General features: G+C 41.4%; 1 protein-coding gene and 1 pseudogene across 4 annotated transcripts in view; one reads left to right on the top strand and one right to left on the bottom strand.

Moving 5' to 3' along the window:
- The window catches only part of FYN (FYN proto-oncogene, Src family tyrosine kinase), a 223,080-nt gene that overhangs the window by 174,357 nt on the left and 30,034 nt on the right, over positions 1 to 18,689 (top strand). For all 4 annotated transcript variants that reach the window (XM_069726147.1, XM_069726150.1, XM_069726148.1 and 1 more), the window contains 2 exons: positions 5,592 to 5,688; positions 18,095 to 18,193. In XM_069726147.1, the coding sequence (XP_069582248.1) occupies positions 5,592 to 5,688; positions 18,095 to 18,193 (196 nt within the window). The remainder of the gene's footprint in view (positions 1 to 5,591; positions 5,689 to 18,094; positions 18,194 to 18,689) is intronic.
- Positions 639 to 1,925, bottom strand: LOC138680744 (WAS/WASL-interacting protein family member 2 pseudogene; annotated as a pseudogene).

Below are 18,689 nucleotides of genomic sequence, written 5' to 3'. Positions count from 1 at the left end.
TTTTCTTACCAAAGACAGAGACCTTGATTCCAGCAATGTATCACTTAGTTTACTGGGTGCAGCAGTTATGATAGAATCGCAGTTTTCTTTGCTGCAGATCTAGCAGAGCAGGGGATGTTCAACTCTGTATAACCCCGCCCACATGACTGATTAGCAGCTTTCTGTGTTTACTGTACATAGACAGAAAGCTGCCAATCAGTGGTGCGGGCAAGGTTATACAGAACAGTTGACTAGGAGGCACAAAATACCCAATCTTCTAGTAATAATCTCCTGCTGATAAAACACTGATTTTATAGAAATAAAAACAACCAGCCTAGTAAGTGACACAACTCTGGAATCAAACTCTCTGCCCCTACATCGTGATGCTCTCAGATTACATACCAAAACATGCTAACGGATTCCCTTTAAAGCTTGCATTTACTGTTCAAAACCAGAGACTGCATCACTTCCAGGTTCTTATGACAAATGCTTATCTTCTGTCCAACAGACGGTGCTGGAGCTAGAGAGGCAGTAGGGGGGCACCCAGCTTCTTTTTGCTCACAAATTTTTTGCGGGAGCAACTCAACTCATTAAGAGATGGACAAAGAGGATGAGGGCTGGGGTAAAGATTCCAGGCAGCGGAGACTTGTAATGTCATCTCACCACAGAATTGGCATCAGTGGAGGAGCTCCACTGATTGCTCTTGTTTGTTTTGCTTGAGTAGACTTTTTGGAAGGGTCTGTAGTCCTCTGGAGCAGGAAACTCATCTACTGAGTGGAAGGAATATTTTGATGCAAAGTTATCTGCAAATGACCTCCCAACAGAGATAGAGTCTCTGTGTCCATTCCTGACAGGAGGTGGTGGTGGAGGAGGTCCAGCAGGAATTCGAGAGGGAGATGGGGGTGGCTTAGCCCGGTTCTGGGTTGTATCACTTGTGCCATGCATTCGATGAGGAGGTGCATCACGGCCACCATGACGTACTACAGGAGCTGATCCTAGAGGGCCCTTACAGGCGTTCGTGGTCTGTTACCACCCGGAGAGAGATTTGCTGAAGTTGGTGGAGGAGCCAGTCCTTGCACGTTTGAAGCTTGTCTGCAAGAGAGAGAGCTGCAGTGGTACATCTAGCGGCATCTCATTTATAGGGCTAGGTGGTCCGTTCACAGAAGGAGGGAGCTGTCTGTAAGGTTGCGGTGGAGGAGGCTGCCCCTGAAAATTAGGGGTTCGCATGTTGACAGGAGAGGGAGGGGGCTTTACTGGAGGAGCAGCAGGAGCATGATGCCCTGACGTTGGCAGTAAAGGTTTAATTTTACTGTAGGGTTTGGCATTCTGAGCAGGAGAAGGTGCTAGTATATCATTGCCCAGGAGGAGGTGGTGGAGGGGCAGAGGAACTGTGCCTCATTCTTGGAATAGTGGTACTAGGGGGATGTGTAAGATCTGGCAAGGATAGCCTATGGGCTCGTCCAACTTCTGGAGGGGAAGATCGGTTGCTGCTGCTGTCAGTGTCATCCTGGGATCTCCCTCTTGAAACTGGGGGACGGGGAGCAGCTGATCTTGTTGTTGATCCCTGAAGAGGAGACCGACCAGATGGGCTTTCTGAGTTACTATCATTGGTTCCTACTGACCTAAGTTGAGGAACACCCCTTGAAAAAGGTCTCCTTTTGGTTGCATTGCTCCTTCGCCAGTTGGCCTAAAACCAGGACCCCCACCCCCGCCGCCATTAGATTTTGATAGTACAGGAGCACTCCAGTGGTCCTCTTTAGATTCATTCCTTTGCAGATGTCGCTGAGCAGAGCCCCTTGACCTCTTTGTTATTCGTTGGAAAGCTTAGGGGGCTTAATGTTGGCTTGGGAGAAGGTAGGAGACGGCGGAAGACCCAGTGGGGATGGAGGAGGGATAGGTTTCTTCCTTAGTAATATTGCCGATTCACTGTTGACTCCTTCAGCCATCCCCTATAAGGGGGGAGACCACATGAATTCCGCTCTCCTCCGCTCCCTCTGGTTTCGGTCTCCGACAACCTGGAGATACAACCGGAGCTAGAGTGCACAAAAGCACAAACAGGGTCTTATCCAGTTTAAATTTAAAAGGTTTTGCTAACCTGGTAGCGTTGTGTTCACATAACAATGTAAAGGCATAGAAATACAGCTCCTGCAGGTCCACGGGTTATGTCCTAAGGAAGAAGTGTGAAAACTTCGGAACGCGTCGAGTAATAAAAGCCAGAATCATACTCTGGTGTATCTTGGATATACATTTCTACCTACCAGCAGTGTGGAATATTCACATGCATTCCTTTATTCACTGATGACTGAAATAACAATTTTCATGTCCTGATTTATGCAATCAAAACTTCAAATTTGCAGGATAGAGTTGTTGAGATCAGATGTCGGTTCCATTGTTCAAAGGGACCTGAAAATGAACATTGAAGCCATATTAATGGTTACTTAGCAATGGGTATTCTGTGTAAGTATGAGAAGGCTAGAGCATAGACGGAAAGTGTTTGCTGTCAGGCCTGTCCTGCAGCCTCAGGCTCTTCTGAGCACCGACAACTTGGCGCAGGAGATTCCACACTCCTTATGTACACTATATGTACACTCTTCATATAATACTCCTGGTATTTTCCGTGAAAAGTAGAAGATTTCAACACGTTATAGGTATAATATTGATATACTATTGATCAAGTAATGCTTAATTTAATAAAATGGAAATATCAAAAACGTTTTCTTTTTGGGTGTAGATACACATGCGTTGTTAAGTCGACAGCTATTTTACTGACTCCTTTATTAGCAATCATTTTCATGATGAGGGTGGAACTACCATGCCAACACCACCCCAACATCTGCAGTTATTTGATACTCAAGGGGCCCCGTTAACATTAGATCACTGACCACTCCCTACAAAAATGCAGAGTTTGGTTGATTATTATATAATATGGCCAGTTTTACAAATATTTGATTTACTACAAATTATATGGAGGTTGCAGCTAGAGCTTGCAGACTTGATAAATTGATGAGCTAGCCAGACACTATATATACTTATATAGTTATGTATACTGAATCAAGCACAAGTTTTAGGCAGTTGTAGAAAAAAGTGCTACAAAGTAAGAATGCTTTCAAAAATAGGAGTATTATTAGGTTTTTTTTATCATTTAACAATATGCAAACTGAATGAACAAAAGAGAAACCTAAATCTTACCCATAGTTGGTATGTGGCCACATTTTTCCTTTAAAACAGCATCAAACTATGAATTCTTCTAGAAACACTTTTATGCCGCTTTTGAAGGAACTCAGCAGGGAAGTTGATCCAAACATTTTGTAGAAATAACCACAGATCTTCTATAGATGTAGGCTTGTGCATATCCTTCTGTCTCTTCAAGTAATCCAGACAGACTTGTGGTGAGATCAGGACTTTGTGGGGGCCATATCATCACTTACCAGACTCCTTGCTCTTCATTACACTGAAGATAGTTTGGGGTCACCTTTATGATGAGTAATGTTTGGGGTTGTCCTGCTGCAGAATAAACTTGAAGCCGATTAGATGACTCCCTGATGATGTTGCATGATGGTTTAAGCCTGTATTTCTCATCTGCCTGTAGTTAGTTCTTTGGAACAGACTCCTTGATATGTTCCTTCAAGAACTGCGTGAAAAATTGATGCTTTGTTGCTGTATTAAAGGCAAAAGGTGGTTATGCTTCAATGAGGCATTTGATTGGCTCAAAATTTATTCTGTAACAGGACAATGACCCCAAACATTGGGCCAATGTCATTAAGAAGTATTTTCAGGGTAAAGAACAAGGAGTTCTAGGAGTGATGATATGGACCCCACAGAGCCCTGATCTCAACACCAAGTCTGTGTGGTATTACATGTACTGACAGAAGGTTTTGCACATCCATACATCTATAGAATCTACATCCACAGAAGATCTGTGGTTGGTTCTCCAAGATGTGTAGAGCAACCTCCTTGACGAGTTCCTTCAAAAACGGTTTACAAGTCTACTTAGAAAAAAATGATGCTGTTTTGAAGGCAAAGGGTAGTGGTCACACCAAATATTGATTGGATTTCTCTTTTGTTCACGCACTTTGCATTTTGTTAATTGACAAAAATAAACTATTTACATAAACTTTGCACAGTTCCAAGTATATACCGGTATATATATATATAGATATAGATATAGATATAAATGTAATTACACATTTTATCTCTCTGCGCTGAATGACTATTCAGCATGAGTATAAAGCATATGTCTGCAGACAGAGTCAGTGTCCACATGTACACAGATGTTTCAAAGTATTTACTGGAACAGACACTACATATTTTGAATGCTAGACAATCTATTAAAGGGAATCTGTCACCAGTTTTGAGATACGGCCACTGCTTTTCAGGGCTTATATTTCCTTATTCTATAATTCTGTATATCTGCTCCCATCCGACCTGTAACAGAAGAAAAATAACTTTTATTATACTCACCTGCGGGCGGTCCGGTCCGAGGGGTTTTGCTCTTCTTGGTCCGGCGCCTCCCACGCTTCCCTGCATCGTCCACACAGTCTCCCCGGCATCGCGCTCCTGCGCAGGCGTACTTATCTGTCCTGTTGAGGGCAAAGTATTGCAGTGCGCAGGCGCTGGGCCTCTCTGACCTTTCCCGGTGCCTGTGCATTGCAGCACTTTGCTCTGCCCTCAACAGGACAGATAAGTTCGCCTGCGCAGGAGTACGATTCCGAGGAGACGGTGTGGATGATGCAGGGAGGCATCATCCACATGAACCAAGCAGGAGGGCAGCATCACAAGAAGGGAGGCGCAGGACCGCCCCGCAGGTGAGTATAATAAAAGTTATCTTCTCTTACAAGTCAGATCGGGGGCTTATATACAGCATTATAGAATGCTATATAAGCCCTGTAAGGCGGTGGCTGTAACTCGTATCGGCCAAACCTGGTGACAGGTTCCCTTTAAGCAATGTAAAACGTTGCCCACCATAAGCTTGATAGCATTCTATAAAATCATTTTTTTTTTATGTAACAAAGTAAGCACTATAAATACCGATAATAGACCAGATTTCCAGCCATAAACAGCTTTTTACATAGCAATTTTCCATTGAGTGTTCAGGAAGTACCACTTATTCTATTCCATGGACAGTAATTGTTCAGAATGATGAGTGGGATAGATAGCCTTGTCCTGGGTTAGGATAAAAACAAATAGACTGGGAGCCTTTAATTCCTCCTACAAAAATGGCCCCAGCTTAAATAAAAGAGGAGAACTGTGCATTCATACAAATATTGCTGCCAAAACTTGACATTACCCAGGACAACCAAGCCCAGATATAATGAACGGGTTCCAATTTACTAAGCATATTTAATGCAGAACATTAAGTGAATTAAAATACACTAGTCTGAATTCCAGCTTTGTTATGCGTCATGGCTGCACATTCCACGCTCTTCATAATGAAAATGAGTCCATGTTGATTAAAGGGTAAATTATCTCCTGTACAAGCCCATTACAACCTGGCAGAGGCTATTCCCAACCATGGCATATGGAATGAATCCCATTGAGTTATAGTGTAAGGGCTATTTCATGTATGAGCTAATGTAACGCCACTTATTATGTGATCTGCTTTCATTCCTCAGGAGTTACACTCTTTGTGGCTCTTTATGACTATGAAGCAAGAACAGAAGATGACCTAAGTTTTCAAAAAGGAGAAAAGTTCCAGATCCTTAATAGCTCGTAAGTGCTAATAGCAAGCTTTTTTACTGGATGATAGATTTTCTTTTCTACAGTTTCATGTTGTGCCAGCCATTAACATAAAACTTGTGAAAAACAATACAAGGAGTGGGAGGACATGTACTTTCAGATTAAATTGTAAACTTGTTTAAAATTGTACGTGTATTCGTTAAATGCAAAACTAAGCACGTTTCAAAATAGTCTTGATGAAAAATTCTATCCTTTTGCTGCTCCAGAGCATCTGTAAGTCCTATATCTCGCTGAATACTTTTCTAAAAATCTGCCAAATCCATTCGAGCTCCTGCTCTTGCTTCTGCTATACCCCTCCATACTTGCAGTGTTAATGCTCTTTCAGATGACTAGGTTTCACATACGAGTTCTATCCGTGATTTTCACAGATAGATCTCGTGCAGAGTTTTTTTGCAGACCAAATGGTAAAAATTGGACACACTGACAAAATGTTTGATCCAAAATACTGGTTATAATGGGTCTGTTTTCTGCTTATGAGACCAATCACTAGCGTCTTAATGAGGCCTTACACGTAGCGCTGCCAGTTTTACACAGATCTTGAGTGGGCAGGGAAGAAAGAATCTCGGAATTGCACAGAAAACAGGCCATAGACAAGTAAGGGGGTGGAATGGTGCACAGACCACTTGGCCACACCAATAGTGCACCAAAGCCACACATATGCATACCTAATAAAACTGTTTGTTTTTTATTAAACAAATGTACTAAAATCTACAGTATGATTTTTTTTATAATGGCTTAGTCCCCTCTAAGAATGTCTAATAATTCAGTTTCCTTTTATTTTGGGGATAATAGAGACTCCCTTTAAGTGTTATCAAATTGTTCCATTTAGGTGACTGTCACTTTCGTTTTCATCCTCTTTTGAATTTACTTTTTGCATAACAAAAACATGAAGCATGCACAAAGAAGCAGTCATTTCATATGTAAACCGTCTACAACCGGTTCGGCTTGTTATTCATCTGCATTGTTCTCATTGTTAAAATGTGTCACTTAGCTCCTTCTCAAAATATCTTCATCCACCTAACCAAGCCCTGTTACCCCAGGAAATATTGTAAACAAACACCTTTTTGTAGTGTAGTTCACCCCTGTAAAAATGGATAGATGGATAGATAGATAGATAGATAGATAGATAGATAGATAGATAGATAATAGATTGAGATAGATAGATAGATAGATAGATAGATAGATAGATAGATAGATAGATAGATAGATAGATAGATAATACGAGGTAGATAAAGAAATCCAAATAGATAATAGATAGATTATAGACACATACGTAGATGATAGACAGAGCTATAGATAGATCAATAGGTAGATATGAGATAGATAGATAGATAGATAGATAGATAGATAGATAGATAGATAGATAGATAGATAGATAGATAGATATGGGATATATACAGTGGGGAAAAAAGTATTTAGTCAGCCACCAATTGTGCAAGTTCTCCCACTTAAAAAGATGAGAGAGGCCTGTAATTGATATCATAGGTAGACCACAACTATGAGAGTCAAAATGAGAAAACAATGCCAGAAAATCACCTTGTCTGATTTGGTACGATTTATGTTCAAATTATGGTGGAAAATAACTATTTGGTCATTAACAAAAGTTCATCTCAATATTTTGTTATATATCCTTTGTTGGCAATGACAAGTATTTGGTGACCTAAAAACATGCAAGATTTCTGGCTCTCACAGACCTGTAACTTCTTCTTTAAGATGCTCCTCTGTCCTCTACTCATTACCTGTAGTAATGGCACCTGTTGAAACTTGTTATCAGTATAAAAGACACCTGTCCACAACCTCAAACAGTTACACTCCAAATTCCACTATGGTGAAGACCAAAGAGGTGTCGAAGGAACAAAATTGTAGCCCTGTACCAGGCTGGGAAGACTGAATCTGCAATAGACAGATGAAATCAACTGTGGGAGTTATAATAAGAAAATGGAAGACATACAAGACCACTGATAATCTATCACTGATCTCACCCTGTGGGTTCAAAATGATCACAAGAGCGGTGAGCAAAAATCCCATAATCACACGGGGGGGACCTAGTGAATCACCTGCATAGAGCTGGGACCACCGTAACAAAGGCTACTATCAGTAACACACTACGCCGCCAGGGACTCAGATCCTGCAGTGCCAGACTCGTCCCCCTGCTTAAGTCGGTACATGTCCGGGCCCGTCTGAAGTTTGCTAGAGAGCGTTTGGATTATCCAGAAGAGTATTGGTAGAATGTCATATGGTCTGATGAAACCAAAGTAGAACTGTTTGGAAGAAGCAAAACTCAGCGTGTTTGGAGGAGACAGAATGCTGAGTTGCATCCAAAGAACACCATACCTACTGTGAAGCATAGGGGGGGCAACATCTTGCTTTGGGGGCTGTTTCCCTGCAAAGAAACCAGGACGACTGATCTGTGTACATGAAAGAATGAATGGGGCCATGTATCATGAGATTTTGAGTGCAAACCTCCTTCCATCAGCAAGGGCATTGAAGTTGGAACGTGGATGGGCCTTTCAGCATGATAACGATCCCAAGCACACCAACAGGGCAATGAAGGAGTGGCTTCGTAAGAAGCATATGAAGGTCCAGGAGTGGCCTAGCCAGTCTCCAGATCTCAACCCCATAGAAAACCTTTGGAGGGAGTTGAAATTCCTTGTTGCCCAGCGACAGGCCCAAAACATCACTGCTCTAGAGGAGATCTGCATGGAGGAATGAGCCAACATACCACCAACAGTGTGTGCCAACCTTGTGAAGACTTACAGAAAACGTTTGACCTTTGTCATTGCCAACAAAGGATATATAACAAAATATTGAGATGAACTTTTGTTAATGACCAAATACTTATTTTCCACCACAATTTGCAAAATAAATCTTGCCAAATCAGACAAGGTGATTTTCTGGATTTGTTTTCTCATTTTGACTCTCATAGTTGTGGTCTCCCTATGATGTCAACTACAGGCCTCTCATCTTTTTAAGTGGGAGAACTTGCACAATTGGGGGCTGACTAAATACTTTTTCCCCCCACTGTAGATAGATAGAAGGACGGACAGAATGTGACACCAGTGGGACATTGGCAGCAGCGCAGTATATACACTCTTGTGTTCACAATTGTCTTTTTTTTTCATTCCTCCCACACTAGAGATATGTGAGGAATGCATGACAAGACTGAAAAACATGATCTTTATGGAAGAAAACACATGGTGCATTTTCAGATGGGATTAGAGCAAGCATGGACACAACCCCAGCAGTTACTGTCAGTTGGCGTAATTGTCACTATATGCCTGTATACAATGTAACACTCTACACTATGGAGGCAATTATTGGGGTTTGTGCAGATGGTACTGACCAATCGAAAAAGATAAAGTGACGCATCAGTTGCACATGAAGATTTCTGAGTGAGGCTAATAGGACATTGCATTGATTTTGCCTGGCGTCCTGTTATGGTGACATGTCATCGGATGTTTCAGGTTACATATGCAGGGTGTGGGTGACAAATACAAATCTCCATACACCTGGGAAAATTTACCTTTGTCGTTCACAATACTAGTACATGCACCGAGCACTAGTAAGGAACTATTATTATTTTCTAAAATCATGGTGTGTTGAAGAACATGGTATTATGGAACCTGCCATCACTCAATACTGAACCTATTTTATTAATGTAGGTTTCATTCTCTCATGATGGTAAGAAGACCCCTCATTATGTTATACTTTTTATTTTATCATCTGAAAGATCTAATCCAGAGAATGTTGTCAAACTACAGAAATGCCCTGATTCATCAAAGCTTTTACCCCCCCAAAACAGCATAGAAAACATTGAAAAGTTACAAAAATGTTGTGATTTTTGCCGTTTTCTTGCCAGTTTTACCCTGCTGCGTGAAAATTTGTACGAGGGCGTGATGTTATAACTCGCCTAATTTATGACAACCTGTAACGTTCGTTGCCCCAGAAATCTTACTCCAGTCCCAGACTGGAGTGAGATTTGTGGTGAGGTGCACGCCACTTGTCAGATGCATCTGACTCCAGCACACTCCATCATCAAGACTGGCGAGATAATCACCAGTGGTAATGAATCAGGGCCTTTAAAATACTTTTGCTTCTGTATTTACTCTGCTACTAGTTTTTATTCCTCATCAGAGTATGCACTTACATCATTCTGCAGTTGCCATCAACCTCACTGTTGCCAGAGGGCTAATACTATGGTATCACCACATAAATAACAAACTTTAAGGATCATTATGTCTTTGAGATGATGGAACAACTAGAAAACCCAGTAAAACCTATTCCACTGAAGAGAACATAAGTACTTTACGCAATCCAGTTTTTGTCCTTCAGAAATATGATCCTGGTCCTACTGGTGGCAACCATTATGCTATACTTAAACTTTTTAGGTGGCCATATGCTTTAGATATTTGCCCCTCCCTGCCCCCCCCCCCCCCCATATACATGAATGCTGGCGGTAGCTTATCTCTCATGGGAGCATGTCTGCTTACAATTTAGCTACCTGATCTTTTTCTTTTCCAACATCATCTGTTGGAGAAGAGTAGGGAGACCTCCATACTAGTGATGAGCAGATGTACTCACTGCTCAGGTTTTCCCGAGCACGCTCGGGTGGTCTCCCAGTATTTATTACTGCTCGGAGATTTAGTTTTCCTTGTCACAGCTGGATGATTTGCAGCTACCACACAGCTTGATTACATGTGGGGATTCCCTAGCAACCAGGCAACCCCCACATGTAATCAGGCTGGCTAGTAGCCGCAAATCATCCAGCTGTGGCAAGGAAAACTAAATATCCGAGCAGTCATAAATACTCGGCGTCCTGTTGGAAAACCCGAGCAACGAGTGTACTCGCTCATCACTACTCCATACACATTATTAGATGGTCAGATACAGATAATCCTGAAGGCTTTTGTCTCTTCTGTATCGGGGTCTCTGGTTACCTCTACTGGCTTTTTTTAGTTCAGAGGGTTCAGATTATGATATTTTATAGGCAGGTACTATTAAATTGTTTGGATTACTTCAGATTTTACTTGTTGGTTACTTTCCCTGCTGAATATGTTGGTGCCATACTAAGATTATTGTTTAGGGTGCAGGTGATACCCGCTGAGAGCATCCTTCTGCAGGGGTCATACTTGTGCCACACTGTTGTCCCACCCACACTGAGCTGCTGAGCATTGGAAACAAGGTGGGCACACAGCAATGGCCCCAACAGTGTAAGATTATATTCTGTCAGTAACAGCACAGTTGTAAAATGTGAGCTGGGTAGAAAACACAGAGACTCGCTGCCACCACTGTCCCATGATTAAGGCTTTGCACTGTTTCAAGAGGAAAATACCGTACATAAAATGTAAAGCACCACTCCAGTATTTTTTTTATTTCAGAGCTGGAATGGTGTCACTAATCTAAGGTCCTTGGCCCCTAGCCTTAGGCTGCCGTCACACTAGCAGTATTTGGTCAGTATTTTACCTCAGTATTCCTCAGCCAAAACCAGGAGTGGGTGATAAATGCAGAAGTGGTGACTTGTTTCTATTATACTTTTCCTCTAATTGTTCCACTCCTGGTTTTGGCTTACAGATACTGATGTAAAATACTGACCAAATACTGCTAGTGTGACCATGGCCTTACTCTGTTCAGCTACAGAATGTAGAAGTGCAGGAGAGTTGTGTCTGACGGATTTCCACAGGTTATGAAATTATCCTGTATACAAGTTGGCGCACTTACCTTGGTCATGTATACAAGTTGTATTTGCCATTATCACAGTAACAAAAGAACTCTACCTTACGCTGGTAAATAATGTCATGTGGAGTGAAATAAATCAATAAATATTGCTTCTCTTTAAAAGACAAATCCTTTATTTTCTCTTTCAGTGTTCAAAGACATATTTGTGTCAAATGAGAAAACTAAAAATACGCACTTCCAGTTCTGTGCTGCCAGTTTGTAATTTCACTGCAGTAGTAAAATGTGACCATTCATTATTTGCGTGCAGCACCCACTGTTAAAGTTAGCACACTGCCAAAATCCTGACATGTCCTCTATGTCTCATACACTACAGGAGACATAATACCGTACACGCCGCCTTTAGTATTATACTGCCATCTAGTGTAGGCTTCCTAGATTTTTGCATAGTTTTTTCTTCCCTTTGTTACTGCAGCAGCACATGGTGCTTAACAGCCATTTTAAAAGACATTTTCTTACATCGATTCTGTAGAGCTGTAGGGAAAGGAAAAAAAATCATGACCATTAAAAAAAAAAAAAAAGAAAGGTCATTTGTCGGTAGGTTGTCTTTTTGAAGTACGGCAGTCATCGCATCAGCCCAAATGAGTAGCCGAATATGTAATATATGAGTGGCTGGATCCTCAAAATCAAGAGCCCTCTTTGAGAGCTGTTTTCCACTCTGCGCCCATTTATTTTGTCCATGTGCCATAATTGACAACCCTACTCTAAGGCAACTACTGTTCAAGGTGAAACTGTCACATCTGTCAGAGGCTACAGGCTTAAAAAGGCTACCTTGACAACTCCGACTTTCACATTCTAGAGAAACCCCAACTTTCACCCATTAACCCCTGTACAGAGATCTTTTCTTATATCGGGGCCCAGTGGGTTGCTTCCACAGAAGAGCTGCCAACCAGAGGAGCCAACCAGAGGCAGGAAGGGCCACCAACCAGGGTCAAAGCCAAGAAGTCACGTCAGGAACAGAAGTGTTAAACAAGAGGATCGTCAAAATTCAAGTTGAGGTCAGAAAATAGGAGGAATTAAAAAAAAAAAAACACAAGCAAAGCATAGAGCCCAAGTCAGGTAGCAAAACTAATTGACTGGCAGTGGAAGTCAGAGACCCAGGGGTTTAAATAGCAGGTAGCCCAACCCAGAGCTCTCAAAGAGGAGTACGTTCTCCTCACTCACTCACATTACCTTTAGCTTCTCCAGCCCAGGCTTCATAGCTTACTTCCCGGTGACTCTTAATTATATTTCCATGTATTCTTGATACGACTAGGAAACAGATTTCCAAGAAATGTAGTTCAGATCACTAATGGATGAATGATCCATCCTTTTAATAGATTATATGATGCTATATGCTACATAGTCACTGTCAAAATGACAGTCATCTACAGAAAATGTAATATCTGACATTCCCAGGAGGTACTACCTTCAGGTTATTAGCTTTCTAAAATTGCTTTTATCACTATCGAGGGGTTCAAGAGAGGCCTGGATGTCTTCCTGGAGCAGAACAATATTGTATCATACAATTATTAGGTTCTGTAGAAGGACGTAGATCTGGGTATTTATTATGATGGAATATAGGCTGAACTGGATGGACAAATGTCTTTTTTCGGCCTTACTAACTATGTTACTATGTTACTTGCGGAATCACCTTTGTAACCCACTGACAATGTCACCAGCTATTGATCTATAAACTCCGGTATGCAGTAAATGTCAGATTACCTGTCTAGTCACAAAACTGTATTATATATTTCTATTCAGAAAATATATTCCAATATATTATGCCAATATATTAATGCATACCTTCTCTTCTATCCTAGTGTTTCCTATTTTATATTTGTAATGCTTAAAAAGGACCTGTTGACAGGTGAAAAGAGTCCAGTTTTTGGTCCTACGTTCCCACTGCTGTCCTGATTATTCTGCTTTTTTGTTTTTTAAAATCTGTCATACAGTTTCCTAAGGTTACCCTTTTATTGGGTACTGAATAGTACAGGCTGTTGCACTTATGTGTACATGTAACGTATCCATATTTTCACATATGGATGTCATTGGCATATGGCGTAAAATATTCTACAGGCATTATTTTATTCCTGGATCGCAATTCCACCCACTGCTGTTGCAGGCACATGTCAGCTGTATAGATCAGCTGTCATGTGCCTGGAAAGGAGTGAGTCCAACATAGGTGTACTATTACACCCAATGTCGGAAACGGGTTAATGGCTGAGTGTTGAGTTATTTGGAAGGCACACCAAATTTACACTGTTATAAAAGCTGTAAACTAACTACTTTGCCATATCTTCAGTGTTGTACCATGAAAACATAAAATATTTACAAAGGTGTGAGGGGTGTACTCACTTTTGTGATATACTGTATTTTCAGCTTTTACATTTTACAAATTACGAAAAGGAAAATGGGCACTCTGCATGGTTAGTATCTAGTAGCACCCCTTTTTGAAAGTATCACAGCTTGTAAAAGCTTTTTGTAGGCAGACAATAGTCTTTTAGTTCTTGTTTGAGGGATTTTCATCCATTCTTTCTTAGCAAATACTTTCAGTTCTGTGAGAAGCCTGGGTTGTCTTGCATTCACAGCTTTTTTGAGGTCTAGACACAGATTTTCAATGATGTTCATATCAGGGGCCTGTGGTTGCGCCTTTTGAGGTGTGTTTAGGATCATTATCCATTTGTAGATGTTATCATTTCAACTTCAGCTTTTTACAGATGGTGATATGTTTGCATCAAGAACTTGCTGAAATTTCATTGAATTCATTCTTTCCTCTACCCTTGAAATTTTCCCTGTGCCATTGGCTGCAACACAACCCCAAAGCATGATCATTGTGGCCAAAGAGTTCTATTTTAACCTCGGTCCACAGGACTTGTTTCCAAGATGCATCAGGCTTGTGTAGATGTTCTTTTGCATAGTTCTGGCGCTGAATTTTATGGTGAGGACGTAGAAGTTTTCTTCAGGGATCTGTGGAAGCGCATTGTGCGCGAAACAGCTGTTGTCCTTTGGTTCACATGTTCTCCCTGTCTGTATCGCACATGTCCTAATAACGACAAGAAATTTCTATTGGGCTTGGTGAGTGCAAACCGTTTTTTTCTTCTTTTTAGAAGTTTTCTTCTGATGACTCTTCCATGAAGGCCATATTTGTGCAGGTGACTTTGAACAGTAGAACAATGTACCACAACACAAGAGTCTGCTAAACCTTTCTGAAGGTCTTTTGCCGTCAAACGGGGGTTCTGATTTGCCTCTCTAGCAATCCTACGAGCAGCTCTCACTGAAGTTCTGCTTGGTCTTCCAGACCTTATTTTGACCTCCACTGTGACTGTTTTCTGATAATTCTTAATTACATTTTGAACTGAGGAATAGGAAACTTGAAAATACATTACTATCTTTTTATAGCCTTCTCCTGCTTTGTGAGCCTCCACCATCTTCATTTTCAGAGTGCTATGCAGCTGCTTAAAAGAACTCATGGCTGATGGTTTTTGACACAGTCTCTAAGGGTGCCCAAACTTTTTCATGGGCCCACTTTTCTTTTTGTAATTTTAAAAATGAAAACATGACTATATATATTTTTTTGCCTAAAATACAAAGGAAATGTATAATCTTTAATGCTAGACCTTTTAGAGATCATTTCATCTTCAACTTGCTTAACTTTTCACAATAACAGTAATTTTGACCAGGGGGGGGGTGGGAGGCGCCAAACTTTTACATGCCATTATATGGGAGACTTAGCCCCTCTAAAAATTATACTGACGCTGAAGATTTTGAAAAATTAGTTTCATAGAAAATAAATGAGGGCTAGATGCACCAATCCATCCCTCAGTCACCATGCTCCACGCCTACCTTTGTGGTGATTGACAGTGCTTACTATGGAGCACTGTCTTATCTAAATCCCCAGCTCTGAACATACTAACTGTGCAAGTGTTAGGGTACCGTCACACAGTGGCATTTTGATCGCTACGACGGCACGATCCGTGACGTTCCAGCGATATATCCGTGACGTTCCAGCGATCTCGCTGTGTCTGACACGCTCCTGCGATCAGGGACCCTGCTGAGAATCGTACGTCGTAGCAGATCGTTTGAAACTTTCTTTCGTCGTCTAGTGTCCCGCTGTGGCGGCATGATCGCATGGTGTAACAAAGGTGTGCACGATATTGTATACGATGTGCGCATAGTAACCAACGGCTTCTACATCGCACATACATCATGAAATTATCGCTCCAGCGTTGTACATTGCAAAGTGTGACAGCAGTCTACGACGCTGGAGCGATATTGTTACGATGCTGGAGCGTCACGGATCGTGCCTTCGTAGCGATCAAAATGCCACTGTGTGACGGTACCCTTAGTGTTTGGAAGGGGTGAGTGCTCATCTCGCTCGCTTGTATGTAGAGGCCACTCACTGCACACATGATAATAAAGCAGGGGACTGATGTCGACAGAAGAGGGAAATGAGGACTGTGTGCATACTCCTGGCCCCGCCATATCAGTGTATCCCCTTCTTCTGTGTGTAATGGCCACGGGATCACAAAGCAGTGGGCAACCTCTACACCAAGAAGAGGGAGATTAGAACCCAACACACACTGACATTGTGCACATTCTCCTCTCCCTCTGCTGTGAGCATCGGCCAACTGCTACTTTGTGATCCTGTGTACAGCGAGCGGCCGCTATACACAGGAGAGTGATGAGAAGACACACGCACTGACACTGCACTCTTGAGTCCCTGCAGTGTCAGTATGTTTAGGTCTGGCGACTTTGATCAGGCAGTACTCCAAAACAAGTACTGTCAATCACCATTGGGGGAGGGGTGGAGGATGATAAGGATGCAACAAAGCCCCCTAATTTACATGTCTAATAAAACTGTTTTTCTTCAGAAGAAATATACTAAAATCTACAGCCAGTATGATTTTTATAGGGACTAAGTCCACTACATGAATATAAATAGTTACATTATTTCATTTAAAGGGAACCTGTCATGGGGTTAATCTGCAGGTTAATAGCATGTTAAAGCTGCCCAGTCGTGAAAGCCTGGTTACAGGGAGAAAATGAACTTCATTTCTCCCGACAGTTTCAGCTTTCAATCATTGAGGGGCAGCCGACGCGACTTCAGTCACTGTTCAGTACACAGAGAGTGGTGACTGTAACCACCCCTCGACACTGACTGACAGCAGATTCTGTACTGATGCACTGCTGAGCTCGCTGTCAGTCAATGCCAAGCTGTGGTTTCATCCGCCGCTCATTATGACTGACGCCACCCCAACTGTGCCTGTATGACTGAAAGTCGGAGGCTACCGGGAACCGTAAAGTTCCTTTCAGCCCAGCAGCCGGACTCTCAGTGCAGCAGGCAGGCAGCTTTGGAACGCTATTTACCTGCAGATTAACTCTATATCTGCAGGTTTCTGTGACGTGACAGGTTCTCTGTAAGTGGCACTTCTCCCTTTCATAAAAAGACACTCTCCATATAGTTACATTATTTCAGTACAGATGGCTTTGCTGCTTAAAACATGCCTTGAAAAATAGAATACCCATTAATTTCATGATCTTTGATCCATACAGCTGCTTTCATTATTTTATGATTTAGGAAGACAAGCTGTCATCATAGAATGCAATGCTTACTAATCTGACTTCCTTGAAAAATAAAGTCCAGATTGCCGCTTTGGACTAATGGTCACAAAGTCCTCAAATCTTTAATTTTCATCTTCTAGGTACTCTCAGAAAATGTTAAAAATCTTAAATATTTCTGTAACTACAGTTAGTGGTAGTGAACAAGAAGAGGGGTGCTTAAAAGTGAAAAAGGCATGACGGCAGGATGGGACTGCATAAAGGAAGAATTTATTCCCAGTGGGGGGATTTTTTAATTCAGTTTTACTTTTGGCTGCATTGATGTTATTTCATGTTTGATAAACTTGGCGGATCTTTAAATATAACATTTTTATCTAGAGATCTTTCCCCAATTTTGTGCCATCCTTCCCTACAGCAGTGAGAACTGTGCCTCTTAAAAAAAAAAATCACAAAAGCGACTGTTGTGACTCTGTGATACATAAAAACAACATGCTCCAAATATAGGTTTGGTTTGGGTCTGTACCATAAAGACACAAATTTACATAGCAGCTTTCTACCGAAAAGAGTGGAATATTTTATTTGAAACTATAATAAACATTGCTGCTTCAGTTCTTTTTATTTTGATATAAATCTGCAATCTGCAGGCACCATGTTATAGAGCAGGGGGAGCTGAGAAAATTGGTATATAGTTTAGTGAGAAAAGATTCTGGGTCCAGTGACTGACAGCTATCTCTGCATGCACTCTTATACAAAGAAAGCTGTCAGTCATTGATAAGACCGCCCACTGGACCCAAAATCCCAGAAAGAGCAGAGTATTAAATGATAAAAACACAGGTTATACTGATTCTGTTCTGATAAAGTATATACTGTATGACTCTACTCAGCTCCCCCTGCTCTATAACATGTAGATTCCATTGCATTTTCATGGTGACAGGTTCCCTTTAACAAGAGGATAGACTACTGGATACAGTCATATTCTAGAGATTATTTGAAAAATATTGTGTATTTTTCCACATGCCTGGTTACTAATGCATATACATAGTTTACATACATCTTCCTTCATGCTCCTTTTCCTATTAATCATTGTTGCAATGTCTCTTTGCAGTGAAGGGGATTGGTGGGAAGCTCGCTCACTTACAACTGGTGGGACTGGTTATATTCCAAGTAACTATGTGGCGCCTGTTGACTCCATTCAAGCTGAAGAGTATGTATTTATATTATTTTTTGTCTTAGATTGATCTTTTGTAACATTTAACCTCTTTCCACAAAACATGCCTGATCTGTGATTGTCTGACCACTGGTATCGCCACCAACCTAATGTCCAGGGCTCCAGTTTCATTGTTATGGGGGTTCCACCTATCAGGCCCCACTGATCACACATTTTTCAGCTGTGTAGAGGTGATAAATCTAGGTGGGAAGGTCCCTTTCATACATAGGACTTTAAACTACCACGTTTGCTAAAGGGATCATCCCAAAAAAATGTACCCAGCCACCAATACACATATAATAAGTTAAAAAATGTATATTCATTTAATTTTAGCTGCTTTAGTGCTAGGTCCTAGTCTTCTGTTTATCTGGCTGCAGCTGGGACATCCCAAATACCACAATTGATTGGCTGAGGCGGTCACATTGGGTATATAGGACGTTATCACTGCAGACAAGTAAAAAAAAAGATCTGGCCTAGAACATCAAGGTTCAAG

Source organism: Ranitomeya imitator, chromosome 5 (assembly GCF_032444005.1).
Source record: "Ranitomeya imitator isolate aRanImi1 chromosome 5, aRanImi1.pri, whole genome shotgun sequence".
Lineage (NCBI taxonomy): Eukaryota > Metazoa > Chordata > Amphibia > Anura > Dendrobatidae > Ranitomeya > Ranitomeya imitator.
Note: the sequence above shows the minus strand (reverse complement) of the source record. Positions and strands in the feature narration are given on the sequence as shown.